Below are 21452 nucleotides of genomic sequence, written 5' to 3'. Positions count from 1 at the left end.
TGTTTGTCAAATCAACAAAAACTAACAATGCAACATGATACAATACTCATATGGCTACCAAAAAAGAGAGAAAGGAGCAGCATAGGAACAACTACACAAATGTTTCCAGGGGGAACCCAGAAAGTGACGGACCAGGCTGGGCCTTGCTTGCTATTTGTGCACCTCCTAAACACTTCCTGTTTTTAAGTGGAAGGGGGTGATGGGCAAATGGATCATTATTATTAATTTGTTTGGGTTCAGTTTGCTTAGCTAACACTAAATATTTGTGCAGCTAACAGCCACATTTAGCATTAGACAAATTAACTAGGCTGGACATTTAGCATAGAACTGTTGGGATGGAACAGTGATATCTTTAGCTATCTCCAGTTAAATATATGTTACTTATCAGTATAAAATGTTTTCCTAGAATTGAATAATTATAAAATGTAACACTCTATGAAAAGAAGATCTATTATTTTATCCACTCACATTGAAAACATCAATAACATTTCCACTACTACTGTTTTAACTCTTATCAACTTTTTGCATAGTTACATAAGGTGCTATTTATTCTGGGCCTGGTCTTAAGAGCGCCCCCCTGTGGAACAGAAAGTTCAGAGAAGTAGACAACTCCATCATGGCAAGAACAGACTGAAACGTTTGTATATTTAACCCAGTTTTAATTGAACAAGCACATTGAGAAGGAACAAGAAGCAGGTGAAGCAGTTCTCTCCAGTGGTACAGTTATTGGGGGATTATACAGCAGGGAAAGAGGTGGGGAAGGGTGGGGGGTCGGGGCACCATGATATGAAGGTTCTGCATCCTTTTCTTAATAACCACTGACAAAGACAGTAACATGGCAGTTAATGTCATTATGATATTGGTGAGGAATAAACCCACAAGTAGCCTCTACTGTGTAGATATTTACATGGGACGGAGCAAAGAATGAGAGAGCAGGCAGATGTTTCAGGAGATACAAGCATTTTTCTCACCTTTTTTTTTTCTTAATGGACAATCTATAAATGCTTTAGTTTTTATTGAACATTTTTCCAAAAGAAGGTTCCATCCACAATGAATTTCTCATATCAAAAATATATCAATGGGTCTATGGGTACACAAAGAGAGAAAACACACATACAATATCCAAATATTTACAGGTTGTATGTGAGCTGCAAATTAGCAAATTCATTATATACACAAGGACGTTTTTGTTTTTTTTTGTCCTGGCAGAGACAACCACAGTGTAACAGCCTCTGCAGTGACGTCTGCACTGGCCAGGCTGTGCAGTCCACACCACCATAAATGTACAGTCTGATTATGTGAGAGACGCGTGAGTGTGTTCAGTGACAAGTTGTCCTGAAGGTGTGTTTTCATGCAGTAGTGCAGTAACAAAATCTGACCATCCATTTTGTTTTGGCCGTGTACACCATGTGACCGACAGTGAGCCTGCAGAGACACCGGAGGAGGAGAGAACAGAGTGCAAAAATGAGTTCAAATGATCAGACAATCACTCCACAGCTTTGACAAATGGGACACTTATTGAAGTCATATTTTGACCAAGTTAACAGGCCATGTTGAGGCTAATATTCTGGGAACAAAGTGTTTGCAAATATTTTGAGGAAAAACAGATTGTATGACTACGATTTTTGTATATTTATATTAATCTCAGAAATTAAGTTCATATAGTTAGGGATCAAAGAAAAAAAATCTCAGTGATTTTTATCTCAACCACCAAAGGATGGACAGATGGATGTTTGTAACCGACCTCTTTAGTGGTTGCTTTGTCTCTGGACTTTAGAGCTTTTGCCGTTCCCGGAGTCCTCACTGTGCCGTTTGCCACTGCTCTGAGTGGTGGAGTGATGATCCGGCCCTGGAAACACAGATTTATTCTTCACAGTGAGATCCTGAAGGTTTCCGTCCAAACAAAAACACACAAGAGGTAATTAGTCAGCCTCTCTTTTACTCACCTGTTTGAACTGCAGGACCAGGAATCTGCTGGGTGCCTTGAGTGTAGCACATCATACTGGAACCGGCAGCATAACCTGGAACACAGGCAAGATTTAAGAGTTAGCAGAAAAAAACAGAAGTGACGACTATAATAAAAATGTCGGAGCTACCAGCCCACCTTGTTGGTGTGTGCCGATGGTTGTTTGCTGATCGCCCTGCAGGTACATCATGACACCACTTTGCCAGTCTCCCTGGGAGTGAACAGGCATTGGATATCCTGAAAAAAACAACACAAAGCTTCTGTTCAAAGACATGCTGATATGGAAGATACTCTTAAGTCTTTAAATGTGGCAGGAGGAGATGTTACCAGACTGAGCAGCAGCCTCATGCTGAGCCTCAACAGGGAATCCCATCACATCTGAGGACGCCTCACCGCCTCCATTACCATTACTGTTAGAGTTGGAGGGAACAGTCGCCAAAAGGCCTGCGGGCACAGAAAACAGACAGTCAAGATCTTCTTCGGGAGCAACAGATGAAATGAGATCTTTCTTCATGATCCTCACCGAGGCCCCTGTAGCAGGACAGCTGCTGGTAGATCTGCTTCATTCGTTCAATGTTGAGACGGCTGGCCTCTGCATGGTGCACCATGGGCTTTGGGTAATGCACTCCAATAATACACTTGGCTGCCTTCTGCACAACCTCAGGAGCGTTCCAGGGATCATAAATATACTTGGCTGGAAACCCCCTCAGAATGGGCAGGTAGCGCCTAAAAGGACGGAAGAAAAAGGTGAGATGTAGCCAGAACATATGCACTGTGGTAGAATTAGACAAAACTACAGGCACAGCCATAGAGGTAATTTCACCGAATGTAATCTCCATTGGGGTCGGTGCGTCGGCCGAATCCCACAGGGCAGTAGCAGTGGAAGAACTGCTGGAAGAAGGAGCTGCAGGAGAGCCACATCCAGCTGCCAGCATTTACACTCCAGTCAGCATCCAGCAGCAGCTCCTCGAACACCTGAACACACACATACATATGAACCATCTTAGCTTAGAGACCTGTCTACTCATGCACAGTACACTGAAGCAGAAATAGCTACCTTCATGCCCTCCTCCCAGCTGATCCACAGGTCCCCTCTCGTCAGGAAACAGGCCACGGCGTGCCGAGCCAGATGGTGGATCCACCCCTCCTGCCGCAGCTGGGTCATGATGGCGTCGATCCAGGGGAAGCCGGTGCGGCCCTCCGCCCACTTTGCCAGCGCCTCAGGGTTACGGTCCCAGGGGATCTGAACGCAGATGGGGTTGTTCTCCATCTTGTCGAAGCAAGGGTTGCTGGTGGCAGCTGTGTAAAAGAACTCACGCCACAGCAGCTGACCGTAGAGCGACAGAGGGGGAGAGCTCTTCTTCTTCACCTTGGTAGGAGAAAAGTCATTTAGATTTCTGACTGGTTGATATTTACATTCAGTTTTAACACTACTATGTCTGCAGTATGTCAAATGTACAAAGTATAGTTATGTGCCAGTTATGGGCTAATGATAATTGTTTCTTATTATATTCATCAATATTTTTACTGGTCACATACAGTTAATACACCTCATGTCTCCTTCCATGTCCTTTGGTTAAACAATGAAAAGATTAAGATTAACTTTATTAATCCCCGTGGGGAAATTAAGTAAAAACATATACATATATATCAGGGGCACCTGTCTTTCTTCCCTAAAACAAACACTTTTAACCCTTGGATGTGGTGCAAGATCTCATCGTGCATGTCTTCAGTATTTAATTAGCTACAGGATATCAGCACACTGGCTGAGTCAGCTGACAGGTCTGGAGGCTCTTGATTGGTGAAATGAGGTGTCAATATAAAGGTCATAGTGCAGCAGCCATGTTGGAATTCTGACAGCAGTGTGGAAACAAACTTTTCCTACAGAGGATATGTGGAAGGTTTATCTGTTTACAGCCAGTGGGTTTCTATGGATCTAATACCGTTTTGTGGATTAATTAATTTATTGGATTCTATCATCAGGATGCTGGATTACTACGATGCTACAAGGGTGAGGGGAGTCTTTTGTTTGCTGCTGGTGTGACACCTGCTGCTGTTGAGACTGTATGTTGAGGGAGTAGGCCAATGGATTGTTATTTCCTGTGGCTGAGTTTTTGTGTTTGTGTGTATATGCGACGGGTTTCTCTGTTGTTCTCCTGTCCTGTTATGTCTGACATCACAAATGTGTCACCAGAAAACCCAAGCTAATATTCACACAAATTGACTCAGATGTCACATTAACATCACTGCAGGAGTGAATGCAGATTTTTTTTCCATTGACAAAGGCCTAAAGTTAACAAATGAACAATGTTCTAGTTACCTTCCTGTAGAGGTCGGTGAGTTTGAAGTAGAAGAGGCGGCAGGAGAGGCAGCCGAAGCGCAGGTATGGGCTGAGGCCTGTAGGGCTGGCGAGCAGCGAGTTAGCGTTCATTCTGGGGCGCTCAAAGTTGGCGACCCACGCCTGGAAATGCACGAGTGTGTCACACTTGATGTCACCACGCATAACTACAAAAGGTTAGATTATATATGCGACATGGCTGACCTTCCTCTCCAAATGCCTCTCTAGCCGTGTGAGAGCTTCGGTCTCTCCTCCTGGCCACACAGCTGAGGACAGACCTTCAGTATCAAAACCTGCAAGGGTGACATCAAAATCAGTCAAAATCCAGCCTGGGTTTTAGTATTTAATTAAACTGGACTGAATGAACTCACCCAGCTCCTCCAGAGAAGGGACCCCAAACTTTTCATCATGGTCCTCGGACAGTGGTGTCGTGCATTTCCCCATAATCTCAGCGGTAATGGACTCGGCAGGGATTTCCACTGGATCCATGCGGCTGATCAGAGTCTGAAACCGCTTGTAGGTGAGGGGGGACTGACCGCCGTTTAACTCTATGATCCTGCAGAGAACAGAAAAGAGATCAGACAGACATGTAGATGAGCTTTAAATATCACACCTAAATGTCACGATAATAACAGGACAGTAATAAAGTCAGTGTTTGTTGTGGTAAGCGGAGATATCAACTCACTTGTCCAGATCATAGAGTGTGTGGGAGATGCGAACTGTCACCTCCACTCCAGCCTCAGAGGCCAGCTTCTTAATGGCTTCATCTCGCTCTCTCCCAAAGGGCTCAGAGTCATACTCGTAAGACAGACGAGCAATCTTCCATTCCTAATGGAGAACAGATTATTTAGGGTGATTCCCTCTTCTCTGTCTAATATCTGAATGTAGTTTTTTTCCATGATATAAGGGCTAATATAGGAAAGTGCATTTATCATTATATGAAATTGATGGTACATATGGATAGCATGCATGGCTAGCTCTTAAAATGACTAAGAAATAAAAGCCTGAAAGTAAAGGCAGTGCCCTAGCATAGCAGCTAGTTTACCTTGAAAAGTCTGGGAAAGACATCAGTGGGTTGGCCTCGAATCACGAACAGACGAGAGTTGAGCTTACGGAGGCTGGAGTCCAAGTCCTCAAGACTCTGCAGTAAGAACCTGAAGAATGACACAGTACATATCATTATATATAATTGTATATAATAGTTTGCATCTTTTGTGTGCAGTAAAGCCCGAAGTTTTTACAAAAACATTGCTTGACATAAATAAAATACATAGTTTGTCCAGCAGAGTGTGCTCTGACTGTCTGCAGCACATGTAGCAGATTAAAACTGGGCAACATCTACTAAAGGTGCGAACTAGTTTGTGAAATACATTGCGATGCCATCATTTCTCCATAGCTGTGTCATGCTTGTTTTTATCATTTCATCGTTTGCTATGTAAGCTAGCTGGCTATATAAGATATAGCAATACCTTTTTTACATCAACACTTGGACTGCTGCATTGTGTTCTGCATTCTGTCTTTGTTGTGTATTTTTGCTTATTTATATTATGTGAGAAAATTTGCCTCTCCAGAGCAACGTTGTACAGGCATACTGTCACCTGACCGATTTAATTAAGTTTATTCAAAAAGGATGAACATATTCAGAGTATAGATAATACACAGCGGTCTTGTGTCTGAGTACATAAAGTAATTCCACATGTAACTTTTCATTGCATCTACTTCTTGGATCATAGAGAAGCCTATTTTCTGCTAAAATGTGTAAACTAATTTAAGCTGATGCTGCATTTGCTTGAAGCGTGTTAAACATTATATTATGTAAACCCTAAAAATATCTTCTTGACATCAGTTAGCTTGGCTAATATGACATTTATTCCTAATGACATCTAACTGCCTGCAACCTTCACCCCTCACACTGAACCCCTGAAGAGCTTTAAGAGTGTAAAACTACCAATAAAATAAAATCATTTTCCTGGGGCGCACACATTAAACAAATATAACACCAACTATGCATGAGTACAACAACTAGGTTACTGTGCTAAAGTGATGCAACACTGCTGTGTTCATTGTCTGCTGAAACTTTTGTCCTTTTAGGTGATGCGTCTTTAATGTTAAAAAAGACCGGTCCTTACAGCTGAATCCCTCAGGGAGTTTATCATCTCCGTTTCAGTTCACAAACACGGCACACCGAACCACCAACAGGCAAACAAATGCAACATTTTACTGCTTTAATGTCCAAATAATAACATTTCCGTCATTACATTTGCTTCCGTTTCCCTCTTCCCTAAAATAACAAACTGTAATCACGAGAGCACACCCACCGCTGTGCACTGACAGAGCGGCAGTAATTTGGTGCTTCCCATGCCGTTGCTATAGGTACCAACATTTGTTATTAACAGAGCAAATATTTAAAACTATTTTAAAGGTATCCTGAGGTGACTTTTAAAGAGAAAACGGGCTCAGTCGGAGCAGAGGGCGGAGGTTGTAGCTGATGAAAGTTATTATCCTGATGTAGCTCTAATTTTAGGTCATAATTCTCTATAAATGTGCAGCATTTGGGATGATTGTAAAAAATGATGTAAAGTGATGATGATCTGTTGATAGCTAGAAGGTGAGCAGCAAATGGATGTAAGAGAATCAAAAACATGTGGACAAGCTGGAAATGCTGTTTTCCTTTGTTCTGACCCTTTCCTTGCCTTGAACTTGTTGCTGTGGTGCACCTCATTTTAGTTCAATTGCTGTTTGACCTTTGCACAGACAGAACAGAAGTGATGCTCTGCTGGCTTGTTTATGTGTATCTCCATAGCCTGTGCTCCACTCTCTTGAGTTGCTAATGTTCAATCCTTGGGCCACAAAGTTATCAATCAGTTCTTGTATAACATGAAAAATGAAAGTTTAGCAACAACAATACTGAATTATTCTCACAGTCCAGCTATGACAACAGTGTTTCTGTTCCATTGAGCCACAGAGGAAAACTTTTCAGTGGTGGTTTCCCTTTTCAAACATGCAGGAAGCTTTTTTCTACTTCTTCTTCTAGGCATTAGCTGAGTATAACTGATTCTTTTTCCACTTTCACCCATACACCTTCACACTTCAAGCTTTCTGCTACAGCCAGAGCCTTATCTGATGGCCCCTGAATAGCCTTCTTACGTCCATAGGCCCAGATTTATCCTGCCAGGATCATTTAAAAAGGGCTGAGTACAGGTCACTTATTCTGCTGAGGTCAGTGTGACACCAGCTGACTGGAAACTTAAGCTATTCTGCTCTGAGGGAGTTAAGACACAGCTGTACTGCACAGGAAAACCATACATTCCACCTTTTTCTACCAACCACTTTCTAAACACCTTACTGATTATCTTTGACTTTACTGCCATAATCACAGGCCACCCTGCACAACACCAGCTCCAACAGCCTCCAACCATAAAGCTTGATGTCAGATTGGACATGGATGTAGCAGAGATAGTCCGGGTATCTCTCAGAAGCAGCAGCATGAGAGCAGAAGTAGGTCAACAAGACGAGAGTGAGGGGAGATCTACTACTAACACACTGACCTACTTCTCTGGCGATGTCAGCTGACATTGACGTGCCTTTTCACAGAACTTACAGACTTTAGCATATTAAATGGCTTTGAGAGCTCTGTTTGTATGGTGATATTTGCTGCAGTTTGCATGATTGATTGACAGTAAAGGCAAAGTTATTTCTGACTATTTGATAAACAAAAATGTTGATCAATCAGTAAAAAAGGCCCTAAATAGCGACATCTATAACATCATTACATTTAAAGGGTAGATTTGACTCTAAAAAATCTACAGTTTTTCAGACTAATTTGCTTGATTGGATTGATTAACTGAAGCTTTTGTTCACAGTTTATTTGTAAATTAAAATTAGTACCTGGAGGTTTTGTGCCTCTCCAAACAGCAGTTGCAGTTTAGTGTGTTTGATGTGACATTTTATCATGAATTCTTGATCCATGTCGCAAAAACAAGGTTTGAGAAGTCCTAGAAACCCTTGAAAGCCAAATTTGAATCAGCTTTTGTGGAAATCTGTGCAAGATTTGAAGGAATTTTCTCACTTGATGACCACCAAATCATTATTTGTGATGTCCCAGTAACTGTGACCTTTGACCTCATGATAGGAATCAGGTCATCTTTGAGTTTGCACAAAATCTGAAGAAATTCTATCAAGGCCTACTTGACATACTGCCTTTGCAAGTGAGGTTATAAACTGACAACTACAACACCCAAGCAAAAACATACAGCCTCCATACAAAGAGCATGTTTTATACTCGGCTTGTATTTCACCAGGATAATCACCTCTTGCCTCAGAATAAGATTTTAATCCCTTTAGTATGTTTTGCTCAGTGCAGTAGGTTTTACTCCATGCACACGTCAGATATGTGCATAAAAAATAAAATAATGATAATAATGGGAATGAATCGGGGCATATCGAGAACTCTACGTCACCCGGGGCTGCTGTTACATAACTGTGGAAACATAACATGGATGCTCAGAACAGGCGTGCCTTTTCTGCTGCTGCTGCTGCCCTTCACAGAGACCGGGTGGCACCACGATGCAAACCGGTGGCAAAGGAAACAAAAACATCCAGCCGGACGCCTACTGTGCTGCAAACCACCAGCAGCTGTGTGCGCAGGCAGGCTTATAAACCTGCTGTAGTTCCTGCACAGCGGTGGAGCCAACACAGCACATTTGTGGGGTTGTTCTGGATAAAAGTCTGGGTCACTGGGTGCCCATTGTTTGTTTTGACAGGAGGAAACCTTCCACTGAACTGTTAGCAAGTAGCAGGACAAACCCAGTCTGCTAACGGCCCTCACTCTTATCTCTGTGTGTACTTATTTATGTCAGTGGATTCAAACGGCCTGTTCCTGTCTCTCGCACACTTGGCTGACAGTTGAGGAAATGTCAGTTACATTCACTTTTAAAATCACGCAGAAATGTTTATTAAAGAAATGTGAGGACAGAAAGTTGAGGTAAAAACAGAGATGTGGAATTTAACCTGAAAAGTTTCAGCCTGTGCAGCTCAGCCAGGTGTTGTATCTCTACTGATCTGAATGTGATTTACACTGCACAGCATGGATCTGTGGTCTGCACTGTTCAATACGGCATCAATCACAATGTAACTCATTCTAACAGTAATTACAGTCTAGCAAAGCAGCCAGCATCAACACACGAAAGTACTGTTTTCTCATCAGAGGTCTTACTCGGCTAGAAGAAAAAGTAAAGTTAAATCCCCTGTGATGTCAGCGCTGTCTGATTTTAATTGATATAATTTGGTGTTTATTCTCTTCTGGATGTTTTATGGCGATTGATTGGGGTGAGGATTACAGTTTCTGAGGTTGTGCAAATTACATGTTAGCTGTCTTCATTTGCTGCAGTTTGTGGTCTAGACTTTCTTTTAAAAACTTGCAGCGCGCAGCGCGGCAGCTTTACGTAGGGATGCAAGAGAGAACCTGTCTTATAGATGGCCTATATTTAACACCAGTCATTTTATATCTAGAACAGGCAAGTGTTGCCGTAATACTTTTTAGCACTAATTGTGCTGCCAAATGTCTAGTTAAAAGAGTTTTAATGGATCCACAATACAAGCAGTAAGATATCTGCATCGGGAGATATCAGCCTTAGTATGAAATATTGGCCATAGGGCAATAAGATGGAGATATTGGCTGATCAAGTTGATGCTAAGTGATCCGGATGCAACAAAAACGGTTACTAACTCGTATAAAAGAACAAATATGTCTGTGGTCTGGAGGTCTGTAAATTTCTGGCCTATTCGCTGCCTTTTTGTGATACCTGTGCTTTGGAATTGCCTTCAGTTTTTATTATTTGTTCTTGCTAATTGACTTTGAATTTACCTGCAAAACAGCCCAATATGGCGTCCTTAAAGGGATTATTATGAAAAAGCTTTGCAGTTCAGTGCAAACATGCACAAAACCTTTTGACTTGGCTTCTTTCCTTTAAAATATAGCAGTGATCAGCTGGTCATCAGTTAACTAATCAATAATTTATAGCAGTTAAGAGATAAAAAACAAACATTTATATCTGATGCATTTTGTAAAAACTGTGACTCTGATTGATGGCTCACCTCCACCTGTTGATCCCGACGTTGGAAGATCCCGCGAACCAGGGGTCGAGGATGTAGACGCAGCGGACTGTGTCCGCTCCCTGCAGAGATTCCTTGAGCGACGGGTTGTCGTGGAGCCGCAAGCCCTTCCTGAACCAGTGGATCGTATTAATGACCATTACTCAACTGGATGAGTCCTTTGTAATTTTCCTTTTTTTTTTAATTAGGTATCAGCTGTCCTTCAAGTGCTCACTTTTTAAAAAAAATCTCAGATTACGTCTAAGAAAAAAACATAAGAAAAAAAGGCCACCGGGAATTCAAGTAGAAGATGAAAAGTCCTTTGATTTCAGCAGCAGTTTTATTGATTAGCCTTGCTCTAATAGAATTTTTTCCATAGTGTCGAAAAATTCAGAAGCCGTTGTCAGGTGGAGCATTTGGGCTTGAGACAGTGCGCGCTCCCCGGAAATGTGACAGGAAAGCCGGCGGGCTTTAGGACCTGGTGCGCTGAGGAGCGGAGCCGGGCTTGTTGTATAACTTGTTTTTCTGATAGATGAAAAATACATGTATATTTATACATGTACTAAATCAACGAAGCTCTCACTGCACGGACATTACACAAGTAAAACTAGAGTATTTAGGTAAATAGATGCAGTCGGTGCTGCTTGTGTCCACGGGACACCGTGGCAGCGCCGGTCGCAGATACCGGGAAAGCTGGTTATGTAAATACAACGTCTAACACCTATAGTGTCAAATTCTTCGTCCTAACGTGAGCTGGATCGATACTCATCTGTTCTAAACGCGCCTCGGTTCCCTGTAACTCGTTTCCCACGCTGCCGGGCTGTTGTTCTGAGTAGCAATATGAGAAAAATCTCTTCTCAAACGTCCACAGTGATCCGCTCAGGGTCCGCGCCGCACCTACGAGCTCCTGACTCCGCTGACTGAAGACGTGCGCGGCTCCGAGCGCCGTGATTGGTCCAGAGCGCTGCGTAAGCTTGTTGGCGTGGTCACGTTTCTGCAGCGTGCTCTCACTGTGGAGGCGCGGCAGGCGGCGTGGACTGTTAACCTTACAGTGATATTACAGTGAGGTGTGACCTCTTATGGCGCGCCGAGCAGACGAAGCGTGTCAGTGGGTTAATTTACGAAGCTCTGACAATAATTATCCCACAAAACACGAGAGGAGACCGAAATTGACCAAGTATTTTCTGGTTGATTGCAAGTTTAGCAACAAATCATTACATAAAATAATCGAATAATTATATAAAACAACAGAAGAGGAAGCCTATAATTATTAATGTAATTGATGGATAAAATATGACCACGTAGACGTAAGGAGAACAAATGTAGGTCGGCAGAGCGCACTGTGGCTTGTTTACCATATAAGAACCCGGATGAGCACATGAAGTCTGGCATGAGCGGACTGCGCTCACGCGCCACCGGCGTGTGTGTGTGTGTGTGTGTGGTTATAGGTATGTTTTTTCTTTTATCATAAAGCTTCATGCTGTCTACATTCGGCTTTTACTTTAAAGCAAGGCTTTTAAATCATAATTCGCACTTTTATTTTCATATTGCTTTTGAATTCCATTTATTTCTTAAAGCACTTATACCTGCCATTCAAACTAACTTGAGTTGCCCCACTATTATAGGATTTAATGATGTTATACCCTACAGTAGTCATTATTGTTGTTATTATGAGGCGGTGTTTTCTGTTGATTAGATGTTATTTTATATAATCCAGAAAAGAAGTGCGTCACAATTCTCTTATATAAAATAAACTGTCATTATGCAAAAGTGCTGCTTTGGACAGTTGGTGTAGTACTCGGTTTTGACCACTGAGGGGCAGTGTAACATCACTCCCTACAGTTCTGTCCTTCTCCTGATGATAATATTGTATAATTCAATACATTCATACAGGACAAGATATTACAGGATGCACGATACTTGACTTTTTACTTATGTATCTACATATTTAAATATATGATTAAGGACTGACAAATGTATGCATTATTATCTAAACATATATTACTTAGATATACATATAATACATATAAACTTAGAGGAGGCAGGTAACACTGTTAGAATCATGTTCTTTGATTTTTCCAGTGCGTTTAACACCGTGCAGCCTGCCCTTTTGAATAGGAAGCTCCTGGACATGCAGGTAGAGACCCCACTGGTCACCTGGATCACTAACTATCTTACAGGTCGACCACAATTTGTGAGGCTGAGGAACACCGTCTCGGACACGATAGTGAGCAGCACGGGGGCACCCCAGGGCACGGTACTGTCTCCATTCCTGTTCACACTCTATACATCGGACTTCAGACACTGCTCACAGTCCTGCCACCTGCAGAAGTTCTCGGATGACTCTGCCATTGTGGGCTGTACCAGCAGAGGTCGGGAGGCGGAGTATATGAGTGTGGTGGACAGCTTTGTGGAGTGGTGCGGACAGAACCACCTGCAGCTGAATGTCACAAAGACAAGAGAGCTGGTGGTGGACTTCAGGAAGCACCAGACACTCCCAAACCCAGTCAGCATCAAGGGTACCAACGTGGACATTGTGGACAGCTACAAATACCTGGGTGTCCACATTGACCACAAACTGGACTGGTCCACAAATGCAGAGGCAATATACAGGAAGGGACAGAGTCGCCTGTATCTACTGAGGAGACTCAGGTCCTTTAACGTCTGCCAGACCATGCTGCAGATGTTTTACCACTCGGTGGTCTCCAGCGTCATCTTCTACGCTGTAGTGTGCTGGGGCAGCAGGATGAAGACGGCCGACACCAACAGACTCAACAAGCTCATTAGGAAGGCTGGCTCGGTGCTGGGAGTGGAGCTGGAGTCTGTGGTGGAGGTGACGGAGAGGAGGATATTGAGGAAACTCCTCAGTATTCGTAACAACACGTCTCACCCCCTGCACGACACACTGCTGTCCTACAGGAGCACATTCAGTGGTAGACTGAGACTACCGAGGAGCAGCACAGAACGCCACAGGAGGTCCTTCCTGCCAGTGGCCATCAGACTGTATAACTCCTCCCCTTTCTGTAGGGAGAAGCGCTAGATAATCATGTCAGGCATCACTGTCATTCCCTCCACTTGTCTATATTATGTTTACTTAGCACCTTACATCTCCATATTTGTATCCATGTATCATATATTGTGCTCATACTGCGTACTGTACTCTTTTTTGGATTATAGTGACACTTATACTTATACTCTGTACTTAACTGCATTTATTGTGACTTGATACCTCTGGCACAAGAATTTCCTTCGGGATTAATAAAGTTTTATCTTATCTTATCTTATCTTATCTTAAACAGTACACATATAAATGCACACTGTGCATAGGCTACAATAAATAAAAAAGCTGTAAATAAATAGATATTTAAAAAGTAAAATAATGCTTTTATAAGTAGACATAACACAGTTTAAAGCAAATGATGTAACTATAGAACAGAAATTAAAATCTAAAATTACATTTTCCATGACTGGAAGAATAAATTAAAAAAAACATGACTGAGCGGCATGAAACATGTTTATATGATACACTTATTCTGCTTCAAAAACACAAACTATCATCTTGCTGGAAAAAATAAATATAATTTTGCTGTTACCAGGCAACCGAGGTTTAATAAGTGAAGACAGGCTTTGGAGCACCACAGTGCACGCAGAGACGCAGCTGACAGCTGCCCACCTCCTCCACTCACCTGAGTTAGTCAGCAAGATGTGCTGCATTGCATCAAGAGCTGGTGGCAGAAACTCTGTGCATGTCACACACTGCAGGAGGAGATGTGCTAATGATGGCATCTCCAAATGCATCACTTCCATCTCATCTGTTTTCTTTACGGAGCTGCACATTATCTGCAGTCAACATGTGGCATTCAGCTCTACAATGTACTGTACAGTGATGTTGTTTGTCATTATTTAACAACATCAAGTTGACATGATTTGTTTTACACTTCTTCCCAGCAATCACTTCTGCCACAGTGGGTGTCACATCATTTCTACTTCACCAGAATCCTGGTGTAGTAAGTTTATCAGCTCTGGCACAGCTACTGCAGTGTCATGTTATGGAAATGTGAACGGCAGGCAGGCAGGCAGGCAGCAGCGTGGACAGATGGTTGGTCCAGCTCAGACGTACAAGGAGAAGCCCCAACAGAATGGATGAATCATCATTCCACCAACTGTTCCGCTCGGCATGTCCTCAGAGTTCAGACTGCCTGCTCTTTCACTCTTTGTTTTCCTGACAGAAAATAAAGTTCAGTTTTATAGAGAGTAAATGATGATGTTGATGATGATAAGGTGGTGCTGAACCTTTTAGAAAGGGCAGCAGATTGTTATCATCATGGGATGTGAGACGTCTTAATGAGGTTTGAGATGTTCCTCAAGAGAGTTATTGATGCTGCAGACACTTAAATGGAGTTAAGAAATGAATTGTATTTATTAACTTTTTGTAACAGCCTTGTTTTTATTGTTTGTGTATATTTATATATATTTTTATATTTTAAATTAATACTCCTTTTCTTATACTTTCCCAGAATGGAAATTGCGTAAGGCTCAACTAGGGAGGAGTTGGGCTTGAACCACCAACCTTCTGGTTATTGGACAACCCTGCTCTACCACTGAGCCACTGCTGCCCCAACTGGTGCATTTATAATACTAATCCTCACCAGTTTATATAAATAAAAATAAAGACAAAAATAAATGAAATATGAAATAAAAACAAGGCTGTACAATAAGTAAATTAATAAATACAAAACTTATTATGTTTTTAGTTGATCATCTGCAGCCATAAATAGGAGAGAGAGAGCCAACATGACCTGCAGTGTCTGTGTGTCCTCTCCATCATTCACCCTCCTTGACGTCATAAAAATAAAATGTCTGTTTTTTTGTGCCATTCCAACATTAGCACCATGTGCTGTCTCAGTGGGACTCTTCCTCTTCCTCCTGACAGATGACACTGCAGCTATACAGGACTGCAAACACCAGATTTGTTGGCACAGCAGCCTGCGTTTGTGTGTCTCTTATTGTACAGTTATGTTTCAGGTAGAATCTGCTGAGAGGCAGCAGGTAGCTCTTCCTCTGTGTCAGTCAGAGCTGATGGCGGTGCGGATTGGCCGGTTCCTGCTCGCGGGTCTCCAGGCTCCTCCTCTCCATCAGAGTCCTGCCTGTGCTGCGCTTGTTGCAGTCAGGGTTTGTGCGCTCTCAGGTTACGCTCATGAAGTTGTGGACAGGAGGACATCGAAGACATCCAGACACTCGGAGAGGGAGAAAAGTGGACGCACACGTCTGTCATTTCACTCTTCAACCGGGGAATACTTGTTTCAATCATCGGACGGCGGTGGAGAGAGGCACCGAGACGGGTTTGTGGTATTTAACTGAGACCAAGCATACCCAACAGTATGCGGTGCAGTTATGGCAGGCAAGGGTAAGACAGTCGTGAGGACGCTGGAGGATTTAACGCTTGATTCTGGTTATGGTGGAGCTGCGGACTCGGTCAGGTCGTCCAGCGTGTCGCTGTGCTGCTCCGACACGCATCAGTCCTTCTCGCATGGGGGCAACTGCTGGCATCTGACGGAATCCATGCACAGCAGACACAACAGTTTGGACACAGTCAACACCGTCCTGGCGGAGGACAACGAGATACTGGAGTGCTCGGGTCACTGCGCCAAGCTGCCCGAGCTGGAGGACGTGCCATGGAGCCTCGGCGAGGTGGAGGGCGCACTGAGGAAAGACGAGGAGCTGATGGTGGGCAACCCGCCGCCGGAGGTGCTGGCGCGACTCTCGGCTCTCATCAGCCGCGTGCTGGTGAGGGTGGCCCGGGAGGCGCAGCGGCTCAGCCTGCGCTACGCCAAGTGCACCAAGCATGAGATCCAGAGCGCCATCAAGGTGGTGCTCTCATGGACCATCTCCGTCAACTGCATCACGGCAGCTCTGAGCGCCCTGTCCCTCTACAACATGAGCACCGGGGACAAGTTCAGCCGAGGCAAGTCTGCGCGCTGCGGGCTCATCTTCTCCGTGGGGAAGTTCTTCAGGTGGATGGTGGATAGTCGGGTGGCGCTCAGGATCCACGAACACGCTGCCATATACCTCACCGCCTGCATGGAGAGCCTGTTCAGAGAGGTGTTCAGCCGCGTCCTGCGGAGCGCGCTGGTGGAGAGGGACAACGGGATCCCCAAGTTTACGCTGGAGTCTCTGGAGCAAGCCATCAGCAACGACTCGGAGATCTGGGGTCTGCTGCAGCCCTACCAGCACCTCATATGTGGCAAGAATTCAAGTGGTAAGAAAAAACGTGCAGCAGTGATTGTTAATTGAAAACTGAGTGGAGGTGTCACCTTGTAAAATGTAGGGTGGGTGTGCAGGAGTTTCAGGAAATGCCCACAAACAAGTGTGTGTGAGGCAGCTAAAGGGGTCAGAATACCTTCATCACTAGATCTTCTCAGAAGTTTTTAAGCTGATGGATCTGTGCTGTGTGATCATGAGCAGGGAAAACCAAAGGGCCTGACAGTTTCTGGAATATTTATCACTCTCAGCTTTAGACCTTAAGGCCTCATGCACCTCTGAAACACGAACTGCTTATCTTGGTATCAAAGCCTGCAGCAACAGCAGCCAGAATAGGTATTTATGGTTTCTTTGAAGCCTTTTTCTCCTCCGAGGCACGGATGTTAATGACTATTTCTTTTCTTTTTATGATTTTTTTTTTGTTCTTTCTGAAGCATGGTTTGTGTTTACATCAGGCTCCGGCCTTGTTGATAATACTCCTGTCTCGCTCCAGAAGGAGCTGTCACAGTGAGCCGCCCCAAAAAGCCCTGAATGAGTTGGCTGAAACTGTGAAGCAGAAGGGGTTTGAAATGCTGCTCTCCACCCGCTGAGAGAGCCGAACTGGACCGAGCCGTGTTGTCATTATAGTGTCTTTGCAGGCTGGTGGATAAGAGCAGATCCCCTGGATGAGGATTCCTCCAAATTAAAAGATTGTTCCAGAAGGAAAATTGATCAGGTGTTGCTGCTTCTCCTCTGTAACCCAAACAGATCTATAGTCAAATATATGATCGATCAAAGAAAACTGAACATCTGTTTGTTCTTGTCTACGCAGTGTCTGAGATCAAACGTTCATTTGGATTTAGAGATGAACTGGTTCAGTTTTGGAGGTCAAAGGTCGGTGTTTTAAAATCCCTTATGGTGCGTATGTTAGACGAATCTGGACTTTAAAGTTATGCATAACTGGACTAATTCAATGTACAACTTTAAGGTGGTAATTCTATTTTTTCCATAGTCAAATATGATATGTTATATACAAAATGATGACGACTAAGTTGTCCTTGGTGCTTTGGATCCAGCTTCTCAGGTTTGACTGTAGGTTGCAGCTCCTGTTGCAGCAGCTCAGGCTTTCAAGCATCAAATAGACTCTTAGTTTGGAGCTACTTCAGGTGCTTTATCCGATCAGACGTGTTGTCTGGTTGGCTTTGCTTGTGGCACGCTCTCTCTTTCTTTTTTGTCTCCTCTTACGTATTCTCTCTCGCCCAGGTGTCAGGTATCAAAAGTTTGGTACCCAAAGCTGTAATTGATTCACCTTTTTGTATTATAAAGTGTTAGAGGAATAATATAAATGTCTTATCGCTGTTTCCAGGCGCTCATATATTAAGATAACAGGACCAATCATTTCTGATTAATTTTCAGCCTATCAGTGATTACTCACTGTCTCATCGTCTTTATTCTACACTGACGTTTGACCCAGCTTTGTCTCGTATCTGGGAAACAGGTACTCCTCTGTAGACATGAATGCAGATCTTAGCACGAATCCCTCTCCCCTCCTCCTCTTCTTCCTCCTCCTCCTCCTCCTCCTCTTCCTCTGTGGAACGCATCATTTCCTGATGGTGCAGAGGAGGCTACAATTTGCACCAGCATGATGTCAGACTGTGACAGATAGGGAGGGAAAAATGTGAGGATTTATTTTCCTGACCCGCCATTTTATCTTTTTTGGTTGTTTTAAGCCATGCTTGAAAGAAAGATCGTTTTAAAAATGGAAATGTTAAAGCATGTCAAACACTCCCTCAGCTGCCTTTAATGTCTTAGTTCTGGTGAAGGTCTCTTGTCCAAAATGTCACCAGGAACAAAAGCAGTGCAGCACACAATGGTTAACTCCACATTACTCCGCACTCCCTCTGACCAGACATGACAGCCTCTGTGCTCTGACTAACGAGCGCAGTAGAACCGGAGTTTTTCTTTCCAAACCTGGATCCATAACAACAAAATGTGCATGAATGGATCACCTGTAACATCCTGTGATTGGATCATGTTTTTCTTACCAACAGCAGCTGGAGTTAATACATGGTGTCTACAGTTTAAGACCAATATGAGAGCCTTATTTAATGTATTGAAAGGGCTGTAAACATGTTAGCCTGTTCGCCTCTTTACTCTCCTGATGGATTGTTTACCCTCATGCAACCAAAGCCCATATGATGGTTTTTGGATCAGTTTCCTATCATTACCATAAAGCAAATGTTTTTAAGGAACAGAGCTGTGAATTTGAACTTTTTTTTCTCCATTGTTGGCTGGAGTTTCTGTGCACTTTACCGTACATTTCAGCATAGCTGCGCAGCATTTTAAAAGTGTATACAGTGCGGCTGTGTCTCTCCAAATGGTAGATGACGCAGTACTGCAGCGTGGAAGAGACAAGGAGGGTTGGGAAGACGTTACCAGTAATGCCATGCTCAACAGCTGACTTTTGCTGCCTTATAATATTGGGTGCAAGGCAGTTTGCGGGCTAGACCGGTCTGCGGGCCACATTGAAGATGCAAGTGGGCCGTGTCTGGCCCGTGGGCCGTACTTTGCCCAGGTCTGGTCTACACCATCCTCTGTGGCTAAATGCTCTAATTTTCTCGGTCACTTATTGACAAACAGCATCCTGCTACCACAAAAAGCACAAGTATACATGAGCCAAAACAGTAAAGCTGCGACTAGAAAACCAAAACACTGAGTAACACAAGGAGGGACAGCTTTCACACAAGCTTTAAAAAAAAACAAAATAAACATCAATTATAGCTGTTTAAATGCTTACCGTAACTCTTACCTGTGTGTGATGGGCCTTCATTTTCTTATTTACTGTAAATATGTTCTAAGTTGGAGATGGCCATTAAATGTCCACAGTGCACATTGGTTCAATTTCACAATAAAAGCTCTCTATTAGCGATGCTAGTTCATATTAAAAGTGAATGAAAGAGGATCCAGAAGACACACACCTCGTCTCTTTTTTGTGTCTGTTTACTTCTATTTTCATGCTTTTTAAGTTGCTTCTAAAGTACTTGGTTAGGTATGAGCAGAGTTTGGGTTAAAAACACCCTTTAATAAAGATGACAAATCCTATTTTTCTTGTTGCTTGATTTGTACTTCCAAAAAAAGGTATGCATCTCTGTGCTGGAGCATGACTGACAGGATTGGTAGGATAGGATGGACATGACACAACCACCCTCATTATTTTTGATGTAAACCTGCACACAACACACCCGACGGCGTGCATGGATACACTCTGTGATGTCAGCGATCAGCTGTTGAGGAACAACAATCATATTTCTGGCACATGTAGCTTCCTACCTATAACATGATTGTGTGTTTACACATGAGCAACATGTTAAACTGTAACGACATGGGAAACGAACAACACCATCATCAGCTTCAGTTTAAATTTGGAACCCCGAATGACTTGATTGTATCTGATTATGTCTGTCATTCGCCGTGACCTTCCCCCGAGGAACTGATCCAACCTCCGCAGGACAGATGACACAACATAATGGAATTGCATAGCCTGCTATAGTCAGTCTATTAAATTAGCAGCAGGGTGTCTGTTCTCCCTCCTTCTTCGCTCTCCATCTTTCACACCATATTTTATTGTGTTTTCTGCTGGGAGGGGGAGGCGGGCGGACGGCCGGCCAGGCTCCGTGTTTGCATATTTGTTTTCCACTGTGGTTTTTAATAAGCTCAACTCATAACCACATGATTCTGGCAAAGCCTTTTGCTGTCCATTCTGTTATTATGTTCTGCCTGTCCTTCCTGCCCGTGGTGATGGTGTGGTGGTGGTGGTGGGGGGAGAGGATGTGCAGATGAATTGACAGATTGCCGAGGTTCTGGTGGAGATGTGAGCAGCCAGGCAGGCGGGCGTGATGGATTTTGATGTCGTGGTAATTTTATAAGACCAGTGGCTGCACCCGCTCTTCTTCTCCACCTCGCTTCAGCTGCTGTCGGTGATTGTGAAGTTATGCGAAGTTGTATTTTTATGAGCTTCATCCATTTCTAGTTGCCCTCCGTGTTACCGGCTTGTGACAACATTGACTTTAATTTCATATGCTTTCCAGTGATTTTTCACTGGCAGACATATCACTCGGCTGAGACCTCTTCCAAAAATGCAGTGGTTTTATCACTTCCGTGTCATCGGAGCGTGGATCCCCCTTCCATTTTCAGAAAGTAGGTGAACGCAGTGGGTCAGGAGGAGATAATAAGAAGCAGTCAGACTGCTGACTGCTGCGAGGGAGGCGAAGTGCGGGAGGAGAAATCAGGCTGGAGAGTCAGCTGGGGAAGGTGGTGCTGTGGGGGCATTGGCGCAGGTCCCTCAGAGATATAATTACCATGCAGCCCTCTTTAATTAACACTTGTGCTTATCTGGTAGTCATTAAGATTAGGAATTAGCAATGGAAAACACCAGGGAGCCGCCGAGAACAAAGATAATAATTCTTCCATTCATTTTTTTTATGACTGGATGCTCGTCGGCGTGTTTGATCGGATCCGGTCTGTGTGGCCGAGATAAAATGTTTTCTTCAGACCAACCTGTTATGTCCTTGTCAACATTTTTCTGCACAGATGTTATTCTAGAGCCGGCAAATAGCAAAAAAATACAATTTAACAACTTTGTATTGAGCCCATATTCCATCATAAACATGAAATGTGACTATTTCAATAGTCGACTACTTTGGAGCGCTAATTTGTCGTTGCTTCGTCCGCCTCCGTTCTGCCGCTTCAGTGTATAAAGCTGAAGATCTAGAGCCAAAGCCTAAGGTTTGTGTGTCCGTCCGCTCATTCCCACAG

The 21452-nt window shown here is 43.5% G+C and overlaps 2 protein-coding genes across 4 annotated transcripts in view; one reads left to right on the top strand and one right to left on the bottom strand.

Moving 5' to 3' along the window:
• Window positions 1-642: 642 nt before the first annotated feature.
• On the bottom strand, window positions 643-10558 carry cry1a (cryptochrome circadian regulator 1a). Of its 2 annotated transcripts, none has more exons than XM_028431449.1 (14): window positions 10401-10558; window positions 5350-5458; window positions 4990-5132; window positions 4676-4860; window positions 4509-4597; window positions 4287-4427; window positions 3024-3335; window positions 2790-2941; window positions 2490-2692; window positions 2294-2410; window positions 2105-2203; window positions 1947-2021; window positions 1745-1849; window positions 643-1436 (listed from the first exon to the last, which is right to left on the bottom strand). In XM_028431449.1, exons 1-13 carry the CDS (start codon window positions 10556-10558, stop codon window positions 1749-1751), a joined length of 1884 nt encoding a protein of 627 aa, XP_028287250.1. In that variant the 3' UTR covers window positions 643-1436; window positions 1745-1748. The 2 variants fall into 2 exon arrangements, with proteins under 2 accessions (XP_028287250.1, XP_028287243.1); XM_028431442.1 differs by having other exon boundaries at window positions 643-1425.
• Window positions 10559-15476: 4918 nt separating this feature from the next.
• btbd11a (BTB (POZ) domain containing 11a) overlaps window positions 15477-21452 on the top strand; it is a 135910-nt gene continuing 129934 nt past the window's right edge. The window contains exon 1 of one of the 2 annotated variants that reach the window (XM_028433219.1): window positions 15477-16656. In XM_028433219.1, coding sequence (XP_028289020.1) covers window positions 15792-16656 — 865 coding nt within the window. In that variant the 5' untranslated portion in view covers window positions 15477-15791. The remainder of the gene's footprint in view (window positions 16657-21452) is intronic. The other variant, XM_028433211.1, reaches the window with a different exon arrangement.

Source organism: Parambassis ranga, chromosome 2 (genome assembly GCF_900634625.1).
Source record: "Parambassis ranga chromosome 2, fParRan2.1, whole genome shotgun sequence".
Taxonomy (NCBI): domain Eukaryota; kingdom Metazoa; phylum Chordata; class Actinopteri; family Ambassidae; genus Parambassis; species Parambassis ranga.
This window is presented reverse-complemented; position numbering and strand designations above follow the sequence as displayed.

What these genes read in the sequence shown, in the direction of transcription:
- cry1a (XM_028431449.1), bottom strand. Translation starts at nt 10,558, where the DNA reads ATGGTCATTAATACGATCCACTGGTTCAGGAAGGGCTTGCGGCTCCAC. An exon ending in GTCGGGATCAACAGGTGGAG is followed by an intron (nt 5,459 to 10,400) that starts GTGAGCCATCAA and finishes GTCATTCTTCAG; the next exon opens with GTTCTTACTGCAGAGTCTTG. An exon ending in TGAGGCTGCTGCTCAGTCTG is followed by an intron (nt 2,204 to 2,293) that starts GTAACATCTCCT and finishes TGTTTTTTTCAG; the next exon opens with GATATCCAATGCCTGTTCAC.